Source organism: Hydra viridissima, unplaced genomic scaffold, assembly GCF_058129835.1.
Source record: "Hydra viridissima isolate aposymbiotic clone 2 unplaced genomic scaffold, HvirCarnegie_v1 scaffold_4, whole genome shotgun sequence".
Lineage (NCBI taxonomy): Eukaryota > Metazoa > Cnidaria > Hydrozoa > Anthoathecata > Hydridae > Hydra > Hydra viridissima.
The window spans coordinates 15465994-15487175 of NW_028324303.1; the positions used below are offsets into that span (position 1 = coordinate 15465994).

Below are 21182 nucleotides of genomic sequence, written 5' to 3' on the forward strand. Positions count from 1 at the left end.
TGATTGTGTTTTATGAATTCACACATCTCAACCTTTTAGTAGTTTCAAAATATGTCTTTTAGATCAAAACATGTCAATATTTTAATCAACAATAATAACATCGGCGCTCAATGTCGCTGCGAGTGACATTCTTTTAAAGATTTTGTTTGGGTTGTCGTGATAGAGCATCGAGCAGTTATCCTCCATCATGCTTTTCATTCAATAATCGTCTTTTTCGTCGCTCCCTGTGCTGACATTTTAAGCAGAAATTTTCAATCGGGAACGTAAAAAGTAGATCTTTAAAGACATGTGATATTCCACATTCCAAAAAAAAAATACCTACAATGCCTGGAATTTATGTGGGATTCATGTGGGTTATCCCAGCTGAATACCAACTGGGTCCCGTCTGGATCCCGCGGACAAAAACTGGCGGGATCCGGCAAAGTTACCCGTACGGGCCCCAGCCGGGACCCACCCGTGTACCTTATGGGCCGGCTAGCTAGGTGGTTCTTTGGTAAGTTTTCGGTCCAGCACGGTCCAAATATTTTCAATTGGATTCAGATCAGGTCATCTAGCTGGCCACTGAAGCATCTTGATATTGTTTTGCTGAAACCATTCTGTTCTCACTATTTAAGACGGTGAAGTTTGATTCATCACTAAAAACAATTCTAAATTCATAATTAATCATTTTTAAAATTGCTTTACAAAATTTAATTCGTTTTAAATGGTCTGTTGGTTTCAACAATGGCTTACTGGCAGCAACATAGCACCGCAGTTTACGGTCTATTAGTCTTCTATTAACTGTTTGTCTTGACATTTTAATTCTAAGTGCCTGGTTTACTTTTGTGCAATCTTTTTTGCTGAGTATTTAGGATTTTTTCTGGCGATTCTGTAAATAGAATTATCATCAGTGACACTTGTCATTGTTGGTCGTCCAGAACGCTTTTTGTCAGCAGTACAACTCGTTTTGTTAAATTTGCCAACAGTACTACTAACACATGAAGGTGAAATACACTTTAAAATTCGAAATATTTCAATATTTGAGTGACCTCCAATTTTAGGGCTAATAAAATGCTATTTGACTTCTTGATTTATAGCTTTTTTTCCCATGGCAAAGTTTCAGAGAAAAATTAAGCAAAAAAGATGAACTAATTGAAAACAAATTTTTAAAATCTCAATACCATAACGAACTTTTAAAATACCAATGTTACTTTTTTTTAATATTTTGTTAAGAAGGAGAGTTTAATTTTCTATAATGCAACTTTTTCCGCAAAAAAAGATAAAAGCTCTTCTTCAAAGCTTTAAGGAAATTAATAGTTCCTTTCATTACACTTATTTAATTTTTATCCTAATATATTTTAAATATTCTATAAAATAAATTTTGTATTTGAAATAACTAAAAAATTTTATCTTTTCTTCTATTTTTTAAGCTTTAAAGAAAAAAGTAAATTTAATTCCGATGCGTGTTAAACTTTTGAGCAGTGTTGTGTATATATATATATATATATATATATATATATATATATATATATATATATATATATATATATATATATATATATATATACATACACACACGTTTGTTTTTCCAAAAAAGCATCACAGGAACGAGGCATCGAATCTACTAAATTAATAAGAACATCTTAAGGAACTTTATACCAACATTCTTTAATTAAAGCAAATATATGGACTTTGTTGGTTGGTTTTTTTACTAACTAATTGCCGGTCAATGTACTCCCAAAGATGCTCAAGAGGATTGAGATCTAGGCTCTGTGAGAGCTATTCAAGAACTTTGATTTTTTTGTGATTTCAAATAATCCTTAACAGATCTGGCACAAGTTTTGGATCATCATCTTATTGTAAGATCCATCTGTGAGTAATATTATTATTTACATGTGGCAGCATAACATTCTTCATGATGTCTAAATAAACTCTCTGGTGCATAACAACGACAAGCATTCCAAGGGATCCACGTTGTAACGACTAAAATATCCCCAAACCATAACATTTCTCCGCCATGTTTAGCACGTTTAGCATACCTAATTCCGTAACTACTGAATAGCTTAAACCTTGATTTGTCAGAGAAAAGAATTTGACCTTGTGACTTTTGGATAGTTTGTCGGTCGATATCTACAAATTATCATTCCTTATTATAGTCGTTTTATAAGATAATTACATTGTTTTTTTTTTTTTGAATAAAATTTATAAAATTTTGTACAATTCATTAATTCAATATTAAATAAGTATTTGAATTAGGAGACTGAATTTTGTTTTGAAATATTATACTTTTGTTTTAATATTGAAATCAAACAATTAATTTTCCCCTTGGGAATATTAATGTTCCCCTTGGAAATAGGTATAAATATCATGGTTATATAGCATCTCTTTCTCTTGCAGTCAACTATCAAACAACAACAGACTCGAGCACTTCATCTACTGCTAGCTGTGATTTACGAATTTTTGTGTGTTTAACTGTATTGTATATTAATATTTATAAGAAATGATTGAAATCGTTTTACAAGTCCATTCTTAAATAAAACAGCATGGAGTTCAACGGAGAGATATTCAAAAAGTCCACGATAAAATTTTCTAAAAGTCCACGACTGATAAAAATCAATTTAAAGGAGTCCACAAATTGATATCGCGGTATATAAAGAAAGAGTCGAGATCACTAACTCAGGTCAGTTATTATTTAGTTATTGAGATCACTAAATCAGGTCAGTTATTATTTAGTTATCGAGATCACTAAATCAGGTCAGTTATTATTTAGTTATCGAGATCACTAAATCAGGTAAGTCAGTTATTTGTTGATGAGAATTTTTTTTAAGATATATATTAAGGTTTATTTGAATTGAATGGCTTTTGGATAGTTTTTCGGTCGTTAGCTACAAATTATTATTCCTTATTATAGTTTAATTGTTTACATGATAATTACGTTGTTTTGTTTTGAATAAAATTTATGAAATTTCGTTCCATTCACTAATTTGAGATTTAAATATTTGATTTAAGAGATTGATTTTTGTTGTACTTTGTGAGTCCCAGAAGAATTAAATTTAAATGTAAGTTGAAAATTAAACGGAAGTCAAGCTTGGAATATGAATAACGTTTTGGAAATAATAAAGAATGATATAAGCGCCAGAGAAAATAAACGTAGTAATTATGAAAGTTTTAGAGTTCCAATAACAGCAAACACCCAACACACAAATGGAGCAGATAATCAGCAAACACCCAACACACAAATGGAGCAGATAATCAGCAAACACCCAACACACAAATGGAGCAGATAATCAGCAAACACCCAACACACAAATGGAGGAGATAATCACTTTAGTAACAAGTTTAACCAGAGTAATAGACAAAATATTTTTTTGTGTAATCAAAATTTTTCTTCAGATTTAATCACATGTGTTTGCTGCTTAAAAAATTATAAATCTCATTGTCCTAATTTCTAAACCGATGTTTTAGCTAGGAAAAATATTTTTATTGGAAAAAGATGTTGATTTCGTTGCCTAAAAAAAGTCACTCAAGTAAAAATTGCAGATCAAATTTTCGATAGTTTTAAAGAGAATAAAAATAAATTTGTAAATAACTCAAAAACAGGACAGTTAACAGCTTTTGGTGATGTTTCTAAAATAATTTCCGGTTCAACTATAGTCGTCTTCTCTTTGATAACTGTTCCCAATTGAGTTACATTACGTCTTCATTACCTAAAAAATTAAATTTAAAAACGATTTTAAAGAAATTAGTTTAAAAACATTCGGAAATAATAATGCAAGTGAAGTTTTAGATAGAGTATGTTAAAAGCAATGACGGAACTTATATTGAAATATTATGTTTTGTAAATGGCCAATAGAAACTGCGTGTAATAATTATAATTATTTAATGTATCTAAAATTTGCAGATTATCAAAGAGATAATGAACATTTAGAAGTCGATATTTTGATAGGTGCCGATTACCATTGGCCAATAAAGGAAGATAAGGTAATAAGAGGATTTGAAGGCCCAATAGCTTTAAAGTCTAAGGTAGAATACATTGTCTGTGGTCCAGTTATAGTTAAGAATAATGATAAAGTAGATTGTTCTGTTCTGTCTTCGTACGTGTTAAAAGTCGAAACAGAATTATGTAATGATAAGACGTTTTTAAGAGAAAAGTTTTCAACAATTTGCAAATTTCCTATATTTCTTCCGAAAGAAAGTCGTTTCACTGAATTTATTATTTTAGATTGTAATGAGTATATTGCCAACAGTTGGTTAGCAATTATTGATTTTAGACCTAATAACTGTTTCTTTGGTCTAAAATGACAATTGCTAACCAACTTGGCAACATAGTCAAATTATACAAAATAGCCAGTAACACAAAACTAACTTTAATGTTTCCAAGGCAATTTTATTTTTCTTCTCATCGGCTACATCCAAAATAGTTATGAAATCTATCCAATAGCTTTACTATCAATACTTCTGTATCTTGTTTTTGATACTCATTACTTAATATTTCCCCTACACTTAGCTTACTGCCGTTTGGTCTATCACGGGTAAGTCTATCAACCATTTGAGCTATTCGCCAATTAAAGTTATCATTACTTCCGTAACTGGCGTATCTTCTACTATATCGTGCAAAATACTTGCTACTATTGCATTAACTATTAGCTTATAATCAGATATCATGTAAACTACATATAAGAGATGAGAATCATAGGATTCCCCACTCTTCCCTTATTGTTCATCATGATGCTTTCCAGCCCAGTTTATAGCCTTATCTATATGTTCAAAATCAAGGTTATTTCCTGCATCTAATATCTTTAGCTTTATCAAAAGAGGCATTATGAATTGAAAATTTGTTAGAGAAATCATATCCATGATTCATTATTCTAGTTAACTTAACTTTGAAAAAGACGCTTTTTCAAAATTAGGTCAACTTGAATACAGAATCAAGAAAGACCGGGTTGACATTTACAAAAATGACAAATTAGTTGCTCAGGTGAAAGATAATTATCTTATCAACAGTAAATAAGTAAAGCTGGTACGAGTAGCAGCTGCAGAAAATAGGTTATGTTCTAATTTAAATTATCGAATAATTATAGCTTGTAGTTTAATGAAAACTCGCATTTTAAAGTATTAAAGTTTGTTATAAGTTGTGTCGTACCTAAAAACTGCTTTCTTTCTTTTTTTCTTTTTTATTTAACAGTAGTAATTATCAGCAATACAACTATTTACCGCTTTTTAACATGAACAACAAAACTCCTTCATAAAAACATGACTTCAAACTCGTTACATTCTGCTAAAATGCATTTATCATTGGATAAACTGGGGCAGAATACAAACGGTAATATAAGCTAATTCATACTGATGACTGGAATAGGGTAGAGCAGTAATAATACTTTTTAAGGATTGCGCATAAGTAAAAATTAAACAACTGTCTAAATTAAAAAGGGAAACTATGAATAAAGTAGAATCGATCTTATTGCAAATCAGAGAGGATATACCAAAAAGAAGCGGAAAAGGCTACTAATCTAATTACTTCCTCGCCATAGCAGAGGGTAAGAAAATATTCCTTGCTGGTTTCGACAAATTTACTGTCGATAAAGTTGTCGATAAAGATAAATTGTCGATTTTTTCTTTGACTTTAATGTCTTTGCAAATGTTAGCATTATCCGTGATAATTGAGAGCTTACGATAAGAAAACTGCAACGGCAACTTCTACAATTTATGATAAATATTTGACACTAGGCATGCGCAATGAATGGGATTCCCTGAAATGCCGTTTTAAAACTTTTTACGCAATGTCAAAACGTTGAAATTATGAAAACGGCTTATAAATGGATCAAAGTGGTACTTGCTCCAAAAGTGTAACAAAGTAATTATTTAATTTCTGATACAAATTTAGGATATATACATAAGTATAAATACATAAATATATATATATATATATATGTATATATATATATATATATCTATCGAGTATCATATCGAGTAGTCAACATGAGTAAGAAAACCGTTTTAAAAAAATACACAGTGCTTCTACCGGAGTAACTTTAAACCCGTTATAACATACAAACTCTTGAGGCAGTTGAAGTACATTGAGTAAGTGATATATATCACTACGTAGAAATCTAAATTCACTTTTGCATTCATCATCAGACATGATTTCTAAACAAAATTGCTTATAACTCCGAAACGGTAAATCTTAGACAAATTTAATTTGTACAGTAGTAAAAATTCCTTGTCATCTATGATATTTGATTCTAATACAAGTAATAAACTATTTCTAACATTTCTTAAAGGAGCCATTTTTAAATTTTTTTTGTTTATTTAAAGATGTTTTCTTTTTTTTGAAGCGGAAATTCGTAACTAATTTTATTGGAATACCGCAACTGCAAGTCGCAACCGCTCGATCCAGACCTTTGTCGTCTCCGTTGCCGTTGCAGTTTTCATATCGTAAGCTCTCTAATATAACGCCGTTTGTCAGTTAAGGACACTAATGTTTGCAAATCTATTTGGTAAAGGCATTTTTAATCATGCTTCCAGAATACTCTAAAAATACGACCTTAGTACTACCCGGAATACTATTACTGGTACCCGGATTTATTTATTTTGCATACGACCTGTGACCTTTTTTAGACCCACCCTATTATATATCAATATTATTGCTTACCCCCATTTTATCGCTATATAAAAGTTTATCGGGTGATATATTGTTGACTAAATTTATAAACTCCTCTCTTGCTTCCTAGCTCTTTCCTTTATATTTTGTCCCTTTATTTATATGTAATTTCCATCCTGCGTGGTATATCATAAAAAGTACTCATAGGTATCTAGGATGCAACCGTATCTCTTATATAAATACTTTGACGGTCAGGATTTTCCTCCAAGAACTCCAATGCAATTTTCTTGTCTGAATACAGTACTTTCAAAAAGAATAGGCGCAGTAAGATACTTAATTTAATTTTTTCTCAAACATCATAAAACAGTAACCATATTTGCTAAAGATTAAGTTTTTTTGCACGACAGGAAAACTTTTTCTCTACAACTAACATAGCAACAATATGTCAATAACAAGTTCACTTTATGTTGCTTTTTCTATTAATTTAGTCTCATCAAAGGAATACAAAAAGCATACCTGAAAATGTTGTAAAAAAAAAAATAGGCGTACAATCTTTTAAATTGATTTCCCTTCTGCTTTACTCTCAACCCAACTGTTATTCGTAATTATTTTGTTAATTTATCCGTTAGTATGACAATTTCTTATAAAAAGGTATCATAAAACTGTTTATGATGACCAGTTTAGTCACATTAAAGTCTTTTTGAATATTTTAAAAAGAAATAAAAGTTAAGATACACAGAAATGGGTCGAAAAGCAGTAAGCGAAGCAACAAAGTGGCAAATAATAGATATGAAGGATAACTCGATGATCTGTAACAGAGCAATAGCAATAAGATTAAAAATTTAGAGAATTGCGTCAAAAATACCCTTTAAACATTTAAAAAGATAAGTGGCATCCAAGGTCGTGCAGGATCCGGAAGGTTAAAAAAAACAACTACGGAGCGAAAAAAAAGTCTTAAATTTCGTCGAGTAAGAGTCAATCCAAGGTTTAGTTATCGTGAATTTACCAACCAATCAACGAAAACCGTGAAAAACCTCTTTTTTCAAATACAGATAGAAACACTTATGAAAAACATTGGTGTTTATGCAGCTGTTAGAAAACTCATGCTGACAGCCAGAGATCGACTTACACGACTAAGGTGATATAAGGAAAGAATAGAGTGATCTTTGGAAAAGTGGAAGCAAGTAATTTTCAGTGATGAAAATAACTTTGAAGTTGTGAATAGAAAAAGCAAAGTTTTTGTTAAAAGATTTATATCTTAAAAGTATAGTAGCTAATTTTAACGGAAAGATTTGTGTGTGTAACATTTATACAGGCAGAATCAACCAACACACCAATATAAAAGCGCCAGAAAAATGCATGGTTCTATCAGGAGACATGCCAATTGATCAAAACGAATGGTAGCAATTCCAACAAAACATAGCGTCAGCCCATACAGCTGGTAAAGTCAAAACATGGATAAAGGAAAACAAAGTAGGTTTAACATGTGACAACTAAAAATCCGGACAAACTTTGTAACTTCAATATATATAACTCTAACAATCTTTTATAGTTTTATAATCCTACCTATTATGTTGCAAATTTAATCCTCTAAAACATACTGTAGTCTTTATTTTTTCAGAACTTACTTTAACATCTGTTACAGCTTGAATAATCCAGACACTCCGAAAACCAGTGCACACTTTTTTGAGCTTTCATCCAAAAGAAGAAAAAAGCGTTTATTGTTAATCACTTTCGCATGGTAAATGTCCCAAAAATGACCATCTACGGTATATTGCAACAAAAGGAGAAAAAATTGACCTTGACTGGTATTTTCATCATTTGAGTCAACTCGTTTTAGAGTTGGCCGAATTTGAAAAAACGGACTGTTTGAAGACATATATAATCGAAAATAAGAAAAGAACTTATAGAAGCTTATAAATACATTTCTTTTTTGACGGACATAGAAAGATTTTTGATTTTTAAGCCGGAGTGTATATTTTAGCCCAAAAGTTACCATCTTCACAAAAACAGGTTTTCGAGCAATTACTTAAAAGCGCATTAGCTGTATGGTTTACATTATGGACTACTGATGCTCCTTAAAGACCTTTTGAGCAATTAATGCTTATTAAAGACCTATTAAAGATGGGTGGCTATTGATGGAGCATTAACCGGAGCGATAAACAGAGATCTTGGTTTGTTGAACTCACAGAAGATAAAGTTGAGGAAAAAATAACTTGCGTTCTGAAATATATGGTGGCTCTATAGATATATCAATCGAAGTATTTGACGCTTACAGTCGTTTTTCCAATCATTACGGCATTCCACAAAATACCGAAACATATCAGGATAAAATACCGAAAAGTTTCAGGATAAGGTAGAGATGGCGAAAAGGTAATGTTCAAGGTATTTCAAGCTAAAGAAATATCTGCTATTGATTTTAGTTTGTAAATACCTCAATGAGCTGATTAATTATTAACAATGTTTCTGATACGCATAATGGTTTGCCTGCTTGTATCGAAACTTCTTGCTGTAACAGCTGATTGGTTTTCCTGCCTCTAATTGCTGTGTGACAAGCTGCCTTTGTGAGCACAATAAAACTTTATAAAGCCCAAGGGTTTTGCCTTCTGATTTCGCTCTGGCAAGACCTGATTGTGTACATTTAGGATATCAGAGCATTAGAGGCTCACTCTGGAATGTATGTATGTATGTATGTATGTATGTATGTATGTATGTATGTATGTATGTATGTATGTATGTATGTATGTATGTATGTATGTATGTATGTATGTATGTATGTATGTATGTATGTATGTATGTATGTATGTATGTATGTATGTATGTATGTATGTATGTATGTATGTATGTATGTATGTATGTATGTATGTATGTATGTATGTATGTATGTATGTATGTATGTATGTATGTATGTATGTATGTATGTATGTATGTATGTATGTATGTATGTATGTATGTATGTATATGTATGTATGTATGTAATTATAATTTAGAAATTGCTTGGGTGGTCCACTTGATGAAAAATCAGTAGACAAATTGGAGGTTTTTCCTGAAAACATTGTTTTGAAAATGAAAATCGGTGATGGAGCTTTTGGTAATGTTTTTATTGAAAAAATTAACGCAGTGATTGTTGAAAAGATGAAATATGTGAATCAGCAAGACTTTACTTAACAAAGCAAGAGATTCTGTTACTAATTTTGCAGTAAAACTTTTACAAGGCTAATTTTTTTAATTTTTTTCTCTTTATATTAAGGCTTGTGTAATGATTGCAATGCTACCATTCTAACTTACTCATGTAGTCAGACAGTATTCAATTATTTTTGTGAAGAAATCAATCTTATGAAAGGAATTGGCAATCATAAGAATATTGTGAATATGATTTGCTGCTCTACCATCAAGAAGCCATTTGTCTTGTTGTTGAGTTTATGGAAAATTTTTTTGATAAATTTTTTTAGAAATGGATGCGCTAAAGTAAAACGTTTCAGTTTTTGAAATTGCTTTACACATATTGAAAATAAGATATAGATTTTTTTTCCCTCAATATTTGAAAGTTTTTTTATGCTCTTACAAACTATTATACATTATTCTAGTGGTTCTAATAAAAATGCTAGTTTTTCTCAAAAATCTGAGAAATTTTATAGAAAGTACTTACACTAAATAGTGCTATACAGTTTTGTAAGTATTTATAGTAAGTAAATCTTCATATATACATTTGGTCTAGATTATTTTTAAATTAAGTTTATATATAAGTTTTTTAAAATTATTTTTAAATTAAATTTAAATTAAGTTTATATTCAAAGCATTTTTTTCCCCCAAAAGCCGATTAAGAGTTATCTGTAAGCTTTATGTACACACCAATCTATCAACACTCTTTTGAGGTTTTTAGTTACAAACTTTGAAATTTCACATTATTTTAACAATTGCATTGAAATTTTATCTAACTTAGTGTTATTTAACACTTTCTTTATCTTAGCAAAACATTTACGTACCAAACTTTTCTAGATAACGGTAATAAGTAAGAACTCTAGCTCAGAATTGGTGCCAAACAAAGTACCCTTAGATGAAGTTAGTATGATAACCCCTGATAATCTGCTAAACTTTCTGTGGCAAGTGATTTAAATTATGGTATGAATAATACTACGCTTTATATTTGTTGGTTTTGTTGTTGTTAGAGTTACACCAAAGACTGGTGATGCTATTGGAATAAAAGTTTTACGAAATCATAAACGTGGTGATAGAAAAGACGGAAAGCTTGTAAAACCATGATTAGCATTCTTCAAGCTGCAATTGTTTTTACTTGAATTATTAGTTACCGTATATGATGTTATTCAAGATCCTATATACGTTTAGTACTATTTTAAACAAAAATAACTGCAACTTAAATCCAAAAACACGCTTTTTAAAAACCTCAAATACTTTTTCTTAAGACTGCGATTTTTCATTTATTGTAATAAATGAAATTTATAATTTTAAAATACAAAATTTTTAATGTCTTTTATATTATTTAACACATTTTATTGATATGCAAAACACATTTGAGATAAAAATTTGTAGTAATATAAAAAGGCAATAATAAAATACAATATTTTCTATTGAAAAATTCGTGAAAAGCTCTTATTTTTATGAGCGAACTCTCTTTTTAAGAACTAAAAATTAAGTTTTTTGAAACAAAACTAAACTCTTGAAATATTCGAGATAAAACCTCAATATTCGAGATAAAACCTCAAAAACTTAACAAGTATGTCATTATACAAAGAATTTGCAATATTATACAATTGTAAAATGTATTTATGCAACATTCAACAATACATGTTAAAAGTAAACCTTTGATGATGAATCATACAACGCAGATTATATTACTCAACATAGATGCAAAGTTAATCTTTAAAATAATTGCAAAATGTGCATCTTTGGATATGAGAAAATCAATTATAGAAAAGTTTAGAATTGTTAAGAAACGAAATGTCTCCATAGTATGCATTAGCCTAACTCTATCAGAGGTGACTCGGTAGAATTGAAGGAGATGGAAGCTGCTTTTTTAGGCAGTCTCTTTTATCATAACTGGCAATCAAGATAAAGTGGCTAGCTGCACGTACAACTAAATACACGAGGAAATGACTGGCTATTTAAATATGCAAACTGAGACGCGTGCTTGTGAGACTAAAATGCTCGATGCGACATGGGTAACTAACACGGATATAATTGGGTTGGTTCATTTATTGGGGTAGATATTCAAGTATACAGTAATTATGGAGCGAAAAAAAAACAAACACCTACCCATGCAGTTTAAGTTTTAATAAGTTAAACAAATGTTCTATAATTCTAGACAACTCAACTGGAATTTACTTTTGCTCTTAATTGGGATTCAAAGTTCACTCTTCTAAGTGTGAACTTAGAAGAGTGAACTTTGAAAAGTGAATGGTGAAAGTGTAAACATGGTGAAAAGTCTCATACTATTTCCATCAAAAAGACAGCAAAACTTTCATTTTGACATTTAATCAGACATTCAACAATAAAAGGTATTTCATCAGACAAAATAATGACTGCTGACGAAGCATTGCTTTTCAGCTGATTCAGAAGATTCTTTGATCTGTTGATGAGAGGGTCTGATCTGAAAAAGTGAAATGTGGCCCAACCTACATGCCAAATGTTGACAGAAGGGCTAAAAACTTTGAGATTGGAGCGATCCAAATAAGTACAATCTTGATACGTTAGCTGTGGTTTTAAATAATCATCATCAGCTATAATAATAACATTATTTTGATGAGGATCATCAAAATGTCAAAATAATTTGCTGAGGAAATTGACGTTTTTTAACTTAATACCCTTAGACACAAGTTTACCAAAAGTTACAATATGCGAAATTTCATAATCATCTCTAGTATAACTGTAAAGAGATCTTGAAATTATAAATTACTCAAAAGCCCTACTAAGAATTTTTTTGTGAAATTTTCCAGAACAATTTGCGACCACTGTTTTGAGTTTTATGATTTGCTCATTATTTGGAGGAAAAAAGTTTTTGTACAAAACTGCCAGTGTATCTTTTAAGTGCTGATTTTCAATATGAGCAAGTTGTTGATATGTTAAATTTGGTTCGTCTATGAAATGGCAATTCTGTTGCAACTTTATGTGATAATAATAGAGAAATGAAGCATTCTTTAAAAATTTAATTTGATTTCTCCATGGCACGAAATCGGAAACATTTTTTTGCTCTATGATTATATCTGTCGAATCAAATCTCAGACAAAAAAAAATGCAAGAGATAGAGTATTCTGACTGTGGCCTTAATAAAACTGCAAAGAGGGTTGATTTGAAGAAGTTGTTTGAGTTGGAACATAGTTCTATTGTTAACTTATCAAAGCTAAATGAAGTGTCTATTTGTCCAAAACCTATAGAACGACAGAATTTTGCTCTATGTCTTAAGATATCCTGTGTTGAAGCATTAACTGCACTTAAGATTTATCCTGAAATGAAGGATTCAGGCGGAACTGTTGATTTTATATAAAAAATTGTAGATTTTTTCAAAACCCTAAATATCAAAAATCAGTTCGAAGACGTTCGAACTAAAGGCATTATAAGGCATTTTATATTTGAAAAGATAGTCCTAAAAAAGCACGGGCAGAGAGTAAAAGAATTTACAAAAGATACTGTTCTTCCTCTTGCATATACTTGTAGAGGAGTGGTTAAGTTTGCAAAGAATATCCTCAGCACTTACACAGTTTTGTATTGTTAGGAAGTCTTTCCAGTGATCTTATTAAGATAATTTTAAGTAAGCTAAAAGGTAAATGTTTTGGAGGAATGTATCTCATCAACGTTCAAAGAATATTACATAGAGTAAACGTTAGGAAAGCTTCTTCTTGATTTAACCACTGATTTTTAATGGAATTAAAATAAGTTGTGAACACACTTGTTTGAAATGTTGATATGATAACAATATTTTTAATTTGTTTCCTAATCTTTCAAATATGGAGTTGGTCTTATCTAAATCTGTGAAAATGGCCTCAGTTACATCAGTGGAAATAATGTAGACGAAAGTGACACAAAGTTAGGTAAAAAGTTTTAACTCGGATGTAAAAAGATATAGAGTTTATTGAATTGTAAGATAAAAACAACTAATTCCTTAAAAATCATTTTTAATAAACAGCTACTCAAAATCTGATATCTAGCTATTTACTTATGTATCTTATATAGCTAATTTTTATTTTGAAATCGAACAATTTGTTTAAAAAACATCCACCTTCATTTTATTTTTTTTTGCGCGCGTCTTTTAAGGCCTGTTATTAAGGAGGCCGTGATTAGGCTGCAAGCTTTTAGAGTCTCAACTTGTTAATTTGTAAATATGGTTCTTAGGAAACTTTATTAAGTGCTCGACCCACTTTCCCCTCGGGAATTATTTGCCAGGCGGTAGTTTCGTTACGGGGGGAAATTTGCATTTTACATTATCTTAATCTCTCTCTCTAAAAAAAAAAAAACTTAGGAGAATTTTTTTTTTTTGTTAATTCACTTTTTAAACTAAGGTTAAGTTTATATTTAATTACCAATTAAATATTCGATTTTAAAACCACGATTAAGACACCATTTTCGAGAAAACTCATTAATCCAACTCTATGTTATAACGCTGAGCAATTTATAAAAGAAATCTTATTGCCATCCTTAATTTCCAAATTTTCATTAAGTACTTATTTACGCTTCGAAATTATCCTTTTCACTAAATCTTCAGTATTTAAGTTAAACCAAACCCTTTAGAATTTTCTATAGCAAGCAGCAGCATTTTTTCAAGTTTTTCCTGCGAAGCATACTCTGGAAGTAAAAGTCGATTAAAACAAGTCATAGAAGTGGGTAAATTTAAAGAATCTGGACCGTTCCTCTGAATATAGAATGACATTGAACCAAGACCTTTTAATGGGACTCGGTAACTGCCAGTAACAAACATCAGAAGAGCTTGCTTTTGCTTGAATGTGAATCGATGAACGATATCCCAGAATTCAATCATCAGTGGGTGGTTTCGTGAAAAACCATCTTTATATTCAGTGGCTTTCTCTAAAGCCTTAAAATCAAGTTCAGGACTCCCACAGATAAGTAACTCGAGCTCTGGAGCAGTAAAAAGACTTATGGAGGGGAAATGGCATACCTAAAATAAATGATTTATTGCAATAAACACAAAAAAATTGTAACTAATAATTATATATCAACATAAGAAACAAAAGTAAAAAAAATCTTACTTGGAAAAAACCTTCTTTAAACGCGTTAAACAGCTTTTCAACACTTTTATTAACAATTGAATCGACATATAATTTTACAAATTCATTTCTATTGCAATTAGTCACAGGTATTTGCGAGCCATTAGGAAGTAGATCAGTTCGCATTTCTTTACCATAAAGATTATGCGACACCTATTGTAAACAACTAAAGTTATATTCACCTAACGAAATCCAAAGGAAAATAACGTTTTAATTATCGAAATGAAGTAAAACTCAGCTAAAGAGTTTACCTCAAAGGTCAGCCCGAAATCATGCTCCACGTCACCTTCATAAGTTAACAGCTCATCTAGACTTCTGCAAATTGTTGGTTGAATCTCTCTTAAATCTTCTAACCCAACTTCGTATCCTAGCAATTTTTTGTAAACGAGTAAAGGAAAATGTACATCTAAAATTATTCCATTGTAAATTGCTAAACCTAATAAGATACCAACCAGATGAAACATAACAATCGACTCGAGACAAAAAGCACTAAACCACATTAGGTTGCAATCTTCTGATAGTGTAAACAACCCATAATCTAAAAAAAATTTAAAAACTTTTAATATTTTGCTGATAGTTGCATTTTTCAATTTTTTGATAAGAAATTTTTACAGTGTTTTAATCTTCTACTTATTCTCTATAATGCTTAAAAATTCAAATTATTCAGTAAATATCCAAGATCTTTAAAAAAGAATAAAAAAGGAATGTAAGTAAATAATTTACTTGGATCAAACATTGTTTCAATAATCACTTGAAAGAATTCTTTTTGCAAACCACCCATATCTAGCCCTTGTTCCCCACCTTCAGTATACTTAATTTTTAACGGCTTCTTGAAATCTGCAATCTTAAGTTAACAAACTATTTTAGAGAAAAAATATTTATATAACTAAATGTATTAATCAATTCCTAAGTATGAAAATCTTAATTAAAAAATCATTTTAACCATAATAATAAATTGATACTTTATTTCTGAGCTGTTTAAGAGTGTCATCTACAATATTCTGCCTTCGAATTTCCAGTAGAAGATATGGACACATAGCAGATTGGACAACACGAGAAAGAGCTGATGCATCATTAAAATCACTCCAAGACTTCTGAACTTGTTGAATACGTGCTTGATGGACAATTGCATCTTGATATTCTTCACGCATTTGAGTGATTGCATCAATGTGGATTACTTGCACCTAATTTAAGACAATCCATAAATAATAACAAAACATTAACTCCATAGTTTTAACATGTATTGGCACTATATGATCATCATATTCACCATAAGATCATCATAGATTGTGAACATCATGATGATGATTATGATAATTATGACCATCCTCAGTAACCAATTATTTTATGTTAAAAAAGGTAAACTACCTTAACTATTGGTTCCAATAGAAAAGGAAAATCCAAGATAGAAAACATATTGACTTTATTGTTGTGCCTTAAAACAAGAAAATAACTTAAAATGGAAGAAGTATTTAAATGTTCAAAATTTAAGACTGTTTAACTAGTTTACTTAACACACTACAAACTTAAAAGTGGCATAACTCTGAAAGATAAGAATTTGTTTACTATAAAAAAATCTGAAGTTGAAAATACCTTGTACTCCAAGAAGCATACTCATATTTAAAGTCTAGTTTTGTGGATAATTCAGGACAATAAAATGAAGAACTAGGAATGCGTAGATAATGATCTCCTTTAAACATGTTTGCATTGTAAAACAATCGTAAAGTATTGCATAAAGAAACCAAGCTTTCTTTGCTGATGGTAGAAACCAATATTTCACTAACTAGAACAGTCTTAAAACCCTAAAAGTATAGTTAATTAGTACACAAGTTATACCTAAAATTTAAAAATATGCAGAGCTTTTTAAAAACCTTTTTAGTGTTATCATAAAAAAAGTATAATATATAAAGCTTAAAAAACCTTTTTAGTGTTATCATAAAAAAATACATATTACATGTAACAAAGATTACCTGAATAAAAAACTCAAACTTTGCTTTACAAAGCTCATAGAAAAACAGCGACAATGCATCTTGACAATCTTTTGATAACTCTGAGATAACTGATGATATTTCATGAACTACTGGCTGATTGTCGAATAAGTTTGGAATGTATAGTATAATAATAAGAGGTTTCAAATCACAAACTTTAAGCAAATACTTTTTTCTTGATAACAACATGACAGCAACAGCATCAATTAAAAGAGCAAACAAAGCTCTGGAATTGTGAACTCTATTAAGATCTTCAAACATGGACTCAACATCTTCACATTTAATATCAAACACACTGGTTTTTGAATGAGACAGTCCTTCCTTTGAAAAACTTATGTTTAGCGCTTCCCATGAGGAGAATACAGTTCGAAGTGTATTTATAAGGAATGATTCATCAATAGTTTGAAAGCACAGTGTTGAACATGTCTAATGTGAGATGAGTAAGTGAGTATCCATCTGATACAAGTTCATCATCTAGTTTTTGGGAAGGAATTGTAAATGTTTCTCGTTGTTGGAACTCTTTAGCTACACTTGCTTCAAATATTTCAATCTCACTAAAATCTTCATCCTTATTACTAAGAGCATTGTCAGGAAATATGTGTACTGTTGGTGTTTGAAAAATCATTTTATCAGAAACAGAAAAACTTTCTTCAGATTTTTTTAACAGGAGATCTTTGCATTTAGAGCCTGCTTGATGCTCTGTAGTACTTTTCCAAATATTACTTAAACTAGAAGAAACTGTTGTTGTGATAACATTAAGATGGCTTCTTATTGTATTTGCAAATGTTTGCAAAGAACTCACACTTTCTACTGAATGGCTGTGCCTTCTATCTAACGGTTTACCAGAAGAAGTTAAAGGGCAGGGAAGAAATAAACTTCTGAAGGGTGACATTGAATAAAATGAATAAAGAAAAGGAATTGACTTTTCAGAAGGATTTTTATTTTTTACAGCACTTTGTTTAAAAATATCTGCATTAAATAACTTTGCTTTTTGATTTGGCTCTTCTTTTATACATAAATATTGATCTTTGTATCCAGAAAGTTCAATACTGATAAGTGCAGCCATGGCAGGTTTTAGGTTAAGGGATGTAGGTGAAGATTTGCAGAATTTGTTCCTACAATTAAAATTAGAACAGCCAACAGTTAACTGATAAAAGTATTTTTGTACACAGGCGGTAAAAAGAGCTTTCTCTTTTGCAAAAGTAGTGTTTGGTTTATCATATGCTTTTTTTGATAGTGCTTGTGTTAATGAAAGATTTGGGTTGTTCAATGCATATAAGTTGCTTGCACTTAATGATCGATGTTTCTCTTTTAACAACTCAATGTGAAGATTGTTAAGACTATGAGCACGTTCTATTCCTTTACAACAAGGATCTATCGTTAGCATTGATTTTTGTTCTTGTTTAATTGTAACTTTTGAAAGTGTTGACTGCTGCTTTAATTGAGATGACTCATTTTTTTGCATACTTTCTTTTGAATTTATATGAACACGTATACTTGGATTTTGAGGTGGTTTAGTTAATGGATGGTAAACTTCAAAAGTTTCACTCATTATAAACTGTTTTTAGCCTAAAATATAAAACCGTCATTTTCATTAAGAGCTCTTTCTAGATGATAAATAATAATTATCTACTAAAAATCATAGAATTTCTTAATATATATTAAAATATTTTTTCCCTTTTTTTCAATACAAAAATACTTTTACAATCCTAAAACATCAAAAGATTTAAAATTTGTAACATTTCTTATCTTGTAAGCAAAAAAATTTTTTTTTTAATATGCATGTCTTCTTAAAAGTATAATCTTATATATGTATATATATATATATATATATATATATATATATATATATATATATATATATATATATATATATATATATATATATATATATATATATATATATATATATAAGATTATATTTTTAAACAAGTGCATTTTGGTTGACTATTTTGTCAATGCACATTAATTTAATTATCTTTTATACAAAACTTTAAATAATACTAACTAGTGTATGTATGTATGTATGTATGTATGTATGTATGTATGTATGTATGTATGTATGTATGTATGTATGTATGTATGTATGTATGTATGTATGTATGTATGTATGTATGTATGTATGTATGTATGTATGTATGTGAAAATTTATATCTACATAATTTATAAACATATGTAACTAAATAAAAGATCAACAAATAAATCTATATTTAGTATAATCTTACATACATAATATGTAAAATTATGAATGTAAAATATTGAAAAAAACTACAAATTATTTTACACTTGTGATTTTGTTAATGTTAAGTAGTTAGCAATAATGTCCTGGTCTAAGTAATAGTAGAAAGGTATGTTATGGGCACATCTAGGCTCTAAATCTACAATTTTTATTTGATATTCAAACCAACTTCCTGTCTCTTTATGAAAGATAACAGGTAAATCTGTAGCACACCCTAAATGAGGCAAATTTGTAAAGGTGATAAATAAACTACAATCCTTGAATGTTGATGAGATAAGATACTGACAGATTGTTGTTAAATCATTTACTTTCATACTGGATTTTATTTCTTTAACAGTGTTTTGCCAAAATTCTGAAGAAAAGTCTTTTTCAAAAACGTCCTGATTTGAATATTGCTTAAATAAGTCATATATATTTTCAATGTCCATGTAATCCAGCATTTGCAAACTAAGCAATGCATTTAGAATTCCTCCATGTCCCATTGATTGACAGTTTTCAAGATGCTTATTATGCTTTCTGTTTTCACAAAACTTTTGTGAAATACTACAGAAAATATTTAAAACTAATTCAACTTCACATGAATCATTTAAAAAAATAGCCATTAGAACACTGACAAGTAACTCTAAGGAAGATATTATCCCAACATTAAAGTCTTTTATGTCATTCATAGGATATTTTTCTCCATCAACAGTAATTAATAAATTATTTTGTGGAGTCATTAGTAAGCAATTTAAAGCATTGCGAACTCTGCATGTACAATTACTAAACAGATCCAATGGACAATACGAACTAATCTGAGATGTTTTACCAATTTTTAACTTTGTCACTTGTTGCATACAAAATCTGCAAACATTTTTTTTTAATTTGTGAATATTGCAATTTTCTGGCGTAAAGCCGCATTTGGGCTTAATCTCAACTGATATGCATTTTGCATAAGTATTTGAAGATGGCAAATAAGAAAGATTTGGTAAAAGCTGAACAAACTTTTGTTTTACGTTCACGTCTTTGTGCAATCTGTTTTGGGGTCTGTCTTTTTCTATGTTAGCCTTTAGTTTTAACAAAAAACTTTCTGAAACTTCGATTATTTTAACATCCACTAAATAACAAGAATTTATCAAAAACCGTATAACACAATCCAAAAACATTTTTTCCTGATAAAATGAAAAGTTATTAGAAACTTTTTGACAAATGGTTTCTTTGCAGCATTTTTCTTTGGTGTTATTATTTGGTTGTTTTCTGAGTCTAGCAACTATCTTAGAATTTTGACCTTTCACAATAATATTTGCATTACCTTCTGCCATGTAGCACCACTCTATGTCTTCAAAGCTTTCCACTTTGTCCATTATGAAGAATCTTAACATAACATACTCATATTTACATGTGTACTACACTATTTCCACATTCATAGTATCTATATCAAGTAATTTGTCTGCTTAAGCTATATAAGAACATAAGTAAATGTTTATAACTAAACCATAGTTACTTAATATTTAGAAATAAATGATAGTTAGTTAGGATCTTCTAAAAAAATCTTAATGAGAGTAAATTTTTCAAAAAGTTTTTTAAAAAAGAAAAAGAAAAAAAAAAAAGAAAAAAATAAAGCACATAAACAGAAGCAGGAAAATTTAATAAAAAGTCATGAACATTAATTGAAATTATGAGACAAAAATATTGAAAACGTCATAAAGTTACTGTGGTTCAAAAGCACGAAAGCAAAAATAAAAAGATCTCAATATTTGCTATTATAAAATAATGATTATTCAAAACTCAATTACAAAGTATTTTGATGATGTTAAGTTTTGGTAAGTCAACATACCTACTTACTGTACTGTTCCATTAGAAATCAAAGCTTTATTAGAATTTTTTGGTAATGCTTCAACTTAAAAAACACATGATTGGCTCAGATATCCGCCCACTTTACCTTCTCTTTCAAATCCGTCATTAGTGTCTCAGTCATAAATTATGTATCACCAATATCTTTACGGAAAGAGTCTCATTAAACTTAAAACGGATATTAAAACGCGCGGCGTAAGAAATTAGTTTGGTAGTACAAGAATTTTATGGTAAATGTTTCAATAAAAAGAGCAGCAGTCGAGTTAAAAGTTTGTTCTCGATAATGAGAAGAATGTTTTGAATTT

The 21182-nt window shown here is 29.8% G+C and overlaps 2 protein-coding genes across 4 annotated transcripts; both read right to left on the reverse strand.

Moving 5' to 3' along the window:
• Nucleotides 1-14155: 14155 nt before the first annotated feature.
• LOC145183639 (ubiquitin-protein ligase E3A-like) lies at nt 14156-21095 on the reverse strand. 3 transcript variants are annotated; one of them, XM_080059057.2, is made up of 10 exons: nt 20861-21095; nt 20336-20397; nt 16788-18374; nt 16411-16619; nt 16186-16252; nt 15780-16001; nt 15541-15661; nt 15069-15355; nt 14800-14970; nt 14156-14708 (listed from the first exon to the last, which is right to left on the reverse strand). In XM_080059057.2, exons 3-10 carry the CDS (start codon nt 17064-17066, stop codon nt 14301-14303), a joined length of 1764 nt encoding a protein of 587 aa, XP_079915183.2. In that variant the 5' UTR covers nt 17067-18374; nt 20336-20397; nt 20861-21095; the 3' UTR covers nt 14156-14300. The 3 variants fall into 3 exon arrangements, with proteins under 3 accessions (XP_079915183.2, XP_079915184.2, XP_079915185.2); XM_080059058.2 differs by lacking the exon at nt 20336-20397 and having other exon boundaries at nt 20861-21048; XM_080059059.2 differs by lacking the exon at nt 20861-21095 and having other exon boundaries at nt 20336-20472.
• On the reverse strand, nt 18997-20405 carry LOC145183643 (inositol-pentakisphosphate 2-kinase-like). The gene has a single exon (XM_080059064.2). The coding sequence runs from the start codon at nt 20403-20405 to the stop codon at nt 19086-19088; it is 1320 nt and encodes a 439-aa protein (XP_079915190.2). The 3' UTR covers nt 18997-19085.
• Nucleotides 21096-21182: the final 87 nt, after the last annotated feature.

Bases quoted from the DNA above. Each gene is read 5' to 3' on its own strand.
- LOC145183639 (XM_080059057.2), bottom strand. From the start codon at position 17,066: ATGTTTGAAGATCTTAATAGAGTTCACAATTCCAGAGCTTTGTTTGCT. The intron at 16,620-16,787 runs GTAATCTTTGTT...CTATACTTTTAG, and splicing joins AGTTTGAGTTTTTTATTCAG to GGTTTTAAGACTGTTCTAGT. The intron at 14,971-15,068 runs GTAAACTCTTTA...TGTTTACAATAG, and splicing joins ATTTCGGGCTGACCTTTGAG to GTGTCGCATAATCTTTATGG.
- LOC145183643 (XM_080059064.2), bottom strand. From the start codon at position 20,405: ATGTTAAGATTCTTCATAATGGACAAAGTGGAAAGCTTTGAAGACATA.